Consider the following 9,483-nt stretch of genomic DNA (forward strand, 5'->3'; position numbering starts at 1 on the left):
TTTTTTTCCCTTCTCCAACACTCAGCCATTGGATCTTGCCAGCTTCTTATCTGCTCTGTTCCACACAAGCTCACACTGAATGTTGCTCTTGAGCTGCTGCCTGGATCTGCCTACAACAAGCTCTGTTTGCTGAGTGCATGACATGTCTCAGCATATGGCAGCTCTTCCAGTCCTTGATTGTTCCTGGAGCTCTTTTCTGAACCCTTCCCAAGCATTCAGCATTGCTTTTAAGCGCAGACATGAGATCTGGACACTGCACTGCCTGCTAAATTTTTTTTTTCTTGCTTCATTATACATCTCCCTACTTTGCACAGCCAGGCATCTCAGGCACAGTGCCGTGTTGGGGGTTCACATTCAGGGATTTGGCTGCCATGAATATGGTTATTTTCTGATTTCTTCACCATCCTTTATAAAAATCTAAAATAGTGCTAGGCTGCAAATGGATCCCTATGGAGCGCTGCTGTTGAAAACTATTGGCTTTTACTGTGTGATGTGTGTGTTATTTAAGTGGTTCATATTCCTTCCCTTGCATGCTTTCCTCTTGTGTGTGCAGCAGCCCCATGCCCTGGCTGGGATGAACATCATGCTGTTCCTTGTGTGGGTGCAGCTTGCCCGTGTGCAGTCCCTCTCCCCATCTGCTCCCCTGTGCCAGTGTCCTGGGGGTGATGCTCTCAGTGACAGTGCCCTGAACTGGGCTAATGAGTTCTCAAGTTAGGTGGCCTGATTTCAGGAGAACTCTTAAAATCCATAAACCATGGTTGAGGCTCACAAATGTCATCAAGTGTATGCAACTGCTCATTTTCTCTGGCAGTAGCATTGCTGCATCATGCCACAGCATGGGGCTGTGAGCCTACAGAACAGCCAGCAGAGTCTCAGTTTTGTTGACAGTGGCAATGGAGAAAAAGCTCTGCTTCAAGTCTGTCTCTGATTCACTTTGTGTCCTTTGTTCTCCCCTTCCAGACAGACGTGGTCCTGCAGTTGGATTTGCATTACACTCAGCTGAGCACAAAACAGAGGACTTGTGAAAGCCTGCAAACAACCCTCCAGAAGTCTCTGCTAGGGCAGTTTTTCAGCCAGAGGAATTACTCCCAGCCAAGCTACCAGACAACTCCTGCTTGCACAGGCAGCATGTGCCTCCAGGTTGTGTCGGTGCTGAGTGGGGACCCAAAGGGGCAAGCATCTCTGAGGACAGGCTCTGGCCACAGCTTGCCCAGCAGCAACCCCTCCAACTCCAGCGGTGAGCCAGAGGAGAATGATGAGAATGACCTCAGCGAGCTCTGCTCAGCACTGCTCCGGGCTGGCCCAGGGCAGGACTACCCTTGACTCCTGCTGGTGAACATGGCCAGCCTTGAGAACTGCTGTTTTTAATAGAGGCAACAGTTATTTGAAGGCTAAATACATCAAAATCCACCAGCTGCTTTCCAACCTCAGTGATCACCCTAGCCAAATGAGGCCAAGGCTGCTTTTTTGGAAAGGCTTCTCCCATCTGCACCCTGTGGTGTGCGGGGTCTGAAGCCCACTGGAAATAACCCTTGTCCCATGGGAGCAGCAGGAATCAGCAAGGAGTCATTGTTGTGTCTGGTGGAGGACGGGGCCACTTGACAAGTCATAACACTGCCAGGCAAAACTCAATATCACTTAAAGTCAAGGGCACTGGCTGATATTTTCTGCAATTAGACTTTACCTGAAAGTGAACCTAACAGCATTAAACATGAAACCTATAAACACTACAGACCTGTGCTACAGCAGTGACACAGCCTCAAAACCCAGCTACAACTGCTGATTCTCATTGCACTTGTGCAAGGGACACAAGGTTTGACCAAGGGATCCAGATGGAGCTGTGAATGTACAAGTTCTCCCCTGGGACTGCAGCATGGTTTTCTTTCCTTGTGAGTCCTGCCTGTGTCAAAGCAGTTTTTAAGTTATGCATTTATGTATTTCTAAAGAATGTATTTATACCTGGGGCAAGACAATTGCTTGCCAGGAAAAGGAAGGTCAGATGTTCCATCAAGTGTGTGTTTACAGTGAAGGCTGGTTTTCCATAAGTAGTAGCCACCAGGCAGGTGTACTTACGTGTGCCCCTTCTAGTGGTACATAGGGGCATTAAAGCATGTTGAGTCTTGTGTGGTTCTGAGTTCCTGTCAGATGCAGAATTTCCTACATGTGAGAGATGGAAAGACCAGGATGGAAGGTGAAGAACCTCAAAAAAGTTATTGTGAAAATTGTTTTTCAAAGTGAGTGCCTGTCTTTGTGGCGTTCACAATGTGGGTACATTCACTGTGGGCAACCTCAAGCACTACCTTTCATGGACAACCAGCTGTCCAGAGGGAGCCACAGGTGGGCAGGAGCTAAAGGACAACCATGTGGGCATAGTCCCCTCCCTGCCTGCTTCTCTAATACTTGTTTGATAAAGGTTTCATCATCGCTTCAGGTAATTGCTCAGCAAGGGACTGGGAGGGTGGTCAAATAGTTCAATAGAAGCCAGTGACCCCAACGAAGTATGGGATCTCCATCCTTGGGTGACAGGTCACTCTGGACTGGAGAAGGTGCTGATGAACTGATCCAAGCTGACAGGGTGCTGGACCAGAGACTGCCAGAGGTCCCTTCAGGCTGTTGTGGTCTTGTGGAAGAAAGTGCTTGGAGATCAAAGAATTCTTGAGAGGTCAAGGATGGTGGGGCAAGGAGAGTGCCCAAAGTCTGTCTTCTGTCTTGGTCTAAAAGAGGGATGGAGAGGGCATTTTCTGAGTTTTTGTTCTTTAGCAGTGAAGATACTTGCATCTCCCATCTATGGTATCTGTTGCCGCATGGAAAAATAGGAAATGTTCCTTCCAGATAAACTGTCCTATAAGTGCTGGAAACCTGTCCAAAGAGAACAGAGGAGGCTTTTATTCTCCTTACAGTGAGTAGAGCCAAGAGAAAGAAGGAGGGCCCCATCTGGCTCAAGCCTAGAAAGTCTCCTAGGAAAAAATGTAAAGCTAAAAAATTTTTTAAAATTACAGGATGTAGCTTAAATAAGATGGACTGATAGAGAAACTAAATCAGAAAATAATAGTGGAAGGGAGAGCCGAAGATCAACTCAACACCAGCAGAAACTTAAGACAGGGCAGTGGGAATGGCTGTGATGGCATTTGGAGGAGCTGAGAGTTGTTGCCTCTATGAGGATGATTTACACCGTCCTATACTGTTGGGGCAAGATGTGTTTCTGACTCGCATAATCATGGCAAATGTCATATCATGTGAATGATAATCTCATTCAAAGCAAGGCTGTTTATTTTGTCTGAATAAAACACTGTTGGTGTTTTTGAATGCAAGTTTCATGTGGCTCTGAGTTAACTGCCTTAGTTTTTCCCTCTGATGACCAGGGTGTAACTTAATACTGACCTAATGGGTTTTTATGCTTTGAACTCTAACTTCCAGGCTCTAATGTGTGAAGATTATTCCTTTTTTTAAGTAACGTCATATTGAAGTTTGGATTTAGAAGGTGGATCAAATGATACTAGATAGGATTAAATGGTGTCAGGTGAAACATGTAGATAAAATAATGTCAGGATTCATTGTGAATTAGCAGTCTCCTTTGGAAAGTGTGGCTCTCAGGTGGCTGGGTCAGACTTAGGAAGCCTCCCATCCCAGTGCCAGCCACAGGACTTGTCCCTGTCATCAGCTGTCCTGCTCCTTCAAGGAGACCCTGCAGCCAAGCCTAGGGCTACCACCATGTTTCTGTGCACCTCAGATGACTGTGTATTATCACTGAGAACACAAGCACTTGCAAAACTGAATTGCAAAGGTGGAGTTTGAGTGTGCCCTGGGCCTCTGGCCATCACAGCCTGCTACCCAGCCACCGGCTGGGTTCATTGTAGGAGGGGGTGAAGCTGTGTCTGCCTTCAGCCCCCTGCCTTACATGTGAAATCCAAACTCTCCTGTGGTGGTATAACTGTTCAGTGCCAGTAAATTTGCCCTTGAATCTGTGTTTCTCTCTCCCAGCGTCGAGGACAGCTCATCCAAGATTACTGCGCTTCTCTTGACCACATTCTTCCCAATCTGCAGCCTTCCCAACTTGCAGCTGTAGTCCTTGGGCTTCATAGGCTCCCTGTGGCAAGCCTGAAGCAGATAGGAAGGAAGGAGCAGCCACCTCTGTGCAACGCACCAGCATTTCCTACTCTGCTCTGCCCAGCATGCCTGTGGCCCAGTAGTCCCAGCAGCCTTTGTCCACTCAATGCTTGGTTTCTCTCTTCATTGCAGCTTCTTCCATCCATCCTGGCTCCTGGACAACACTGCTTTCCCCTCACCTCTGTGTGACCTGACTTCACCTCTTGCTGCCATATCTCTCTGGCTTCCCCTTTGTCACAGCACTGACACCACAACAAGCAGCCATTCGTACTGCTTCCCTTTCTCACCTGACAATGTGTATGCCACCCATCTTTCTATGTCATTTCAGGTTATTCCTCTGTCCCCACTGATTTTTAGTAGATTTCCATGCTTTTCCATGCATTTTCTGAAGTAGCAGATGATATCTCCAAACCTAAAAATCTGGAAATCTTACGCTATCCCATTGCATTTCTTTGCAGGGTCATAGCCTGGACAGATCCTGTGGCTGGGTGGTATGGGTGAACTCCCTGTGTGTAGTCTTTGTACTACCTTTAGTAAGAAAACCAGTTCATTACTTGGTTTGCTTCTCCCAGAAGGACTACAAGACCCATTAAAGGCTGGGACTCCTTCATTAGATGCACAACTGCAGGCAAAGTGGGACCAAGAAATCTGCTCCAATTTACATTCTTTCTCTGCCTCCATACATTCACTTATACCTTCATAACCACAGCTCCTGTCCTCTGCTTCCTACTGTTTCTGGGACAGTCTGTGCCCAGAGCCTGCAAACAGCTGTTCAGCATTTACATAGTTACTGCTGCTTTCCCTTTGCCCAGGTCTGCTGTTGGAGAATCACCAAGTGAACTAAAGCTTTAAAACATTCATTAATTGGATGAAAACAGCAACTCCTGTAAAATGTGCAATAATTTTATTTTCAGATAGATGCCCTTTTTTTCCTCTCTGCTAATGTAGATGTGTTGAAGGGAAGGACCTGGGTCAACAGCCTCATGTGTTCTGCTATAGAGTTTGTTTGGGATGCAGTTCTCTGCTCATTTGCTGATGTTTGGCAGTTCCTTACAAAACAAGTGTGCCCAAAAGGACTGGGAAAACAATGTAGTGAAAATCAGGGAAATGCCATTTCTGTCTGTTTTATTTACTTACTGGAAAATTGCTGGCCCAGCACATGGTGAAGAAGCATGTTATATGTACACTGGCATATGACCTGAGCCCGGCACTCTTCTGTTGGCAGCAGATTCCTTAAAATTTGTTTTCAGCTGGCTTTTTTGTGACCAAAGCAAGGAAGGGGTAGATTTGTCCCAGATCGGCCACTCTCCAGTCTCAATCGAAGAGATGGATAAGCATAAGGCAGCTCTTTCTGCGTCAAAAGAATTGGTCATGCAAGTAAACCTGCAAGTTAGGGATAAGAGGGCAGTGGAAGCAATGGGTTCATATCTCATGCCAGGTAGGAAGACAGCTATGAAGGCAGATGACACCAAAGTGTGCTCTCAAGCCAAAAGGATCTTCCTGGCACCTTTGAGTAGCCAAGGCATCTGCATGTCACTGTGGGTGTTTCAGATGCAATTACTGCGGCATTAGTGCCACGTGCCATTCCCATGTCTCCAAGAAGCATCATGGAGGCAAGGCAGAACACGGGGTGTTTCTTGGTTCGTACAGCTTCGTGTTGGGCACTGAGCCATCCCTGCTGTCTCTGGGCAAGAGCTGCCTCCTATTGGACCCAACAAAGGTGTTGGTACAGAAGAGGAGGACTGGAGCCTGATGGTGGGTACCTATGAACATTTCCATCCTCTGTAGTGCAAAGACATGTTTTATTCATTACCTTTCTCAGACATGCAACAGAGGGACAGAAAGTCCTCCACCACCTCCTGGGTCATCTCTCACCACAGTCATACTAGTGAGTACAGAAACAACAAACTTTCATCCCAGCCATACCAGCCAGCCATTGAGTTCTGCACCTTATCTGGTAAAAAACAGTGATATTTGGGTGGTTGGTAATGAGTTTATAGCTGGCTGGATTAGCCCAGCTGACCGAGTTGCTCTGTAAACTGTGCTGTAACTTGGGTAGATTACAGAAAAATGGGTGGCACATGTTGTCGGCATAAAGTGAAGGTAATAAGCATACCTTACAGGGTGGTGTGTGGGTGAGACCGCTGGATCCTGTGTGGATTTAGTGAAGCAGCCTCAACAGAGTGGAAAAATGCCCCCTCCATGCAAAGCAGCAGCTCGTCATTTGCTTTCTGGGGGTTATGCTGCCTACCGTGCAGGTCTGGTTGAGGTCAGAGCTGAAGGAGTATCCCAGAGGTGTGTCCTCTCTTTGAGCGATCTTGAGGAAAGCCTTAGATGGGCTCATGAAACATCTGCGGTGCAGCAGTGTCACAGCACACCTGGGATGCTGGCTAAGGCAGAACTTCATTGAAGGAATTGCTTCTGGGGAAAAAAGGGTCAATGTGGAGGCTGTTTCACTTACCAGCTCACTTACCTCCCTCCAGCTTTTTGGAATAAATCCTTCTCCATCACATAAGAGTGAATTTACTCTTTAGAAACTGGTAGGTTCTCTTTATTTTCCACTTGATAGAGATTTCTGTAATAACTATTGTAGAACCTGCCAGATTATTTCCTACTTTGCATTGCAGGGCAGAGCTAGTGGTGCTGTCTAGTAGGTACACTTGCTTGACGCTTCCTACTATAGATGCTGTTTGCTGTTGCTTATAGTTGTCAGACTGATGAGCTGAAATTTTCTCATGCTGTTTCCTGACCTTTCTGACCATTGGAGCATTGGAAACCCTGCAACCTTGAGAATTTTCTCAGGTTGATCTCAGGACAGCAGGCAACCAAATCGGTCTGGGCCTGGATGGCACCTTGCGGAAAGGATGTGCACAGTATAGTAGAATGTACAGAAGGACATACAGGGAAACTGCAAGACTCAAGAGTACTGTTTCGGTCCTCTTTCCCTGGGTTTTGGAAGTAGCTTCTCATACAGGCAGAAGAGATCCTAAAGACATTCACTGGCCATTCCTTGCCAGGGAAGGAAGGAGCTTCCCAAAGGGCAGGTTATCATGGTCTTTAGCAGCTGTGCTACCTTTCTCGTAGGCAAGGATTGAATAGGATGATCCCTTGAACTGATCTAATAGAGAAGTTGCTCTTTTTTTTTTTTTTTTCTAAAATGCACTCATTTGGTCATCAGCTGAGGATCACTTCTGAAATACCAAGTAGTGGCAGTCTACTTCCTGTAAGCGTAACAGGACCATGCGCAAGATGGTAATTGAAGATACCAGACTCAGGACTAGTAAGGAGGTCTTGAATTGTTAAATCCAGGTGGTGCTATCAAAAGGCAGTGTGTCACAGATGGCCTTTATCCATCATGCTTTGCACATGGAAACACCCACGGCTGTGCTCTCCTCTCTGCTAATGTTGGCAGTCATCCTGCCTTGAATAGGAGGTTGGACTAGGTCCCTTCTAACCAACGCTTCTGTGATTCTGCTACCAGAATATATGCCCAAGAGAGTATACGTGTTCTGAGTGATTCTGAGCAGCAAGCAAACTGGGAGATGCAAGACTCTGTTTCAGTGAAATATCTCTGCTCCTTGTCCAGAAAGCAAATGAGGACATTGGTTCAGCTCAGCTGGTTGCAAAACTTCTAAAAACAAAAACTATGGCAGGTCTAGAAAATAAGGGAAAGGTGGTAAAACAGTTGATTTGCAAATGTAAGATGTTTCAGCTTCAGTTCTTCCTCTTCCAGGCTTCCCCAACAAGTGGATTGTTCAGTAATGAAACTGGGAGTGAGTGAATGAAGCCATCCACTGCAAAGACAATAAACCCAAGATTGCTCAAATCAAAAAGGAGATAAACACCGCTGACCTGCCTTCAGGCAAGCTACCCCTCTGCAGAGAGCTGGGATGCCTCTTTGGATAGCAGACAGAAGCAGGTTTGGTGTCATGGTGAAACCTGCAGGCTAGGACTTTATCAATGGTGAGAAATTATGGACAGCACAGGCTCTTTATATGACCCCAGAGTCTTTTCCTCTGTCAAAGATTATTTCAATGACTGCTTTGCCATTGTTACTAATCACTTGAAATTAGGTACATGACATCATGTGGCAGTGAAGAGAAAAAGTGTATCGCCAAACAAATGAGAATCCTTGAAGTGCTTGAAGTTGCTTATCTTCACAGTTTGGGTAACCTTTTGCATAATACTCAACAATTTCAAATATATTGGCCATACCACCTCCTCAAAGAGATGGAAGACACCCTTTGAGACTACAGACCAGACTTCGTACACACAAGAACTGATGCTGTGTCACACAGTGATGAGTAGCTAATGTCTCTTTGATAAAGCTGTCTTCACTGAGTTGGGTTTTCTTGCCATGGTGTCAGGAATAGTTGATGAGACAGACGTGTTATTAAGTGGTAAAAATAAACAGATGGAAGAGACAAGTGAGAGATTTCAGCTATGACTTTCCAGAATGTTTCAGCAAAGAATAACCTCCTAATTTCCATTCCCTACCAGAGATGAAAAATATGAGATACCCAAGTGCTGCGTGGTCACAGACCCTGTGCACCAGTGGGGCACCCACTGAAACATTGGACCACAAGTCCCTTGGGCCAACAGCTTGTCCCTACCTGATCACAGGGCCATAAGCTGGGGCAGGTTGTGGACCCATAGAAGGGGTGCTGGTCCTGACCTGCTACCATTCTGAATGCAAAGGCATCATCACGGAGAGTATGGCTGCATGTCCCTCTGTGGGGCTGCAACAGTTAGTGTCGGCTCCTGCAGGGATGTGGCAGTGCAACAGTGTTAAGTGGCAACCTTGTGAGCGTGGGGGAGCCTGCCTCTGCATCTGGGGTCCTTACCACAGCGTGGCAAGACAGAAAGTCCTGTTTTCTGTAGAGTCAATAGAAAAGGGGTGTTGCTCCCAGACCTGGCTGCTGCCCAGCCCACTGAATGACAGATACATTACTGGAAAAGTAGAAGGCGCCTTCTGCTGTGTCACTGCAGCCATGTCCTGCCTGCCTCCCTTATTCTTCTATGTTGCTTAATATCAATTATAATATATTAAATCAGAGAAATACCTTTGACCTTTCTGGATGATAAGAAAAGACTTTGTTATGCCTCCTAAAATGCCATTGTTTTCACTGGAAATGCTAATGGGATTATGTAAAGGTTATTTCAGCCTCCTCTCGAGTCTGGAGATGTCGCAAAACAACCATGATGCCCTTTGTTTATGCCTTTTTAATGACTGCTTTTATCTCCAGGTATCTGAGGGATCTGCATCTTCTCAGGTGCTCACTCGTGGAGTCCTTGGGCTGCCTTTGGGGGGAAACTTTCTGGGGAATATAAATGTATCTGTACTGTCATAGTAGAGATCTGGAGGAGATCTGGTGT

At 46.3% G+C, this 9,483-nt stretch overlaps 1 protein-coding gene across 3 annotated transcripts in view; it reads left to right on the forward strand.

Annotated features, from left to right (window-relative positions):
- The window catches only part of LOC119151382 (mucosa-associated lymphoid tissue lymphoma translocation protein 1-like), a 31,962-nt gene extending 22,906 nt beyond the window's left edge, over positions 1 to 9,056 (forward strand). For all 3 annotated transcript variants that reach the window (XM_037395232.1, XM_037395233.1, XM_037395234.1), the window contains one exon: positions 961 to 9,056. In XM_037395232.1, the coding sequence (XP_037251129.1) occupies positions 961 to 1,323 (363 nt within the window). In that variant the 3' untranslated portion in view covers positions 1,324 to 9,056. The remainder of the gene's footprint in view (positions 1 to 960) is intronic.
- The last annotated feature ends 427 nt before the right edge of the window (positions 9,057 to 9,483 follow it).

The sequence above is a fragment of the Falco rusticolus genome, chromosome 7 (genome assembly GCF_015220075.1).
Source record: "Falco rusticolus isolate bFalRus1 chromosome 7, bFalRus1.pri, whole genome shotgun sequence".
NCBI classification, from domain to species: Eukaryota; Metazoa; Chordata; class Aves; order Falconiformes; family Falconidae; genus Falco; species Falco rusticolus.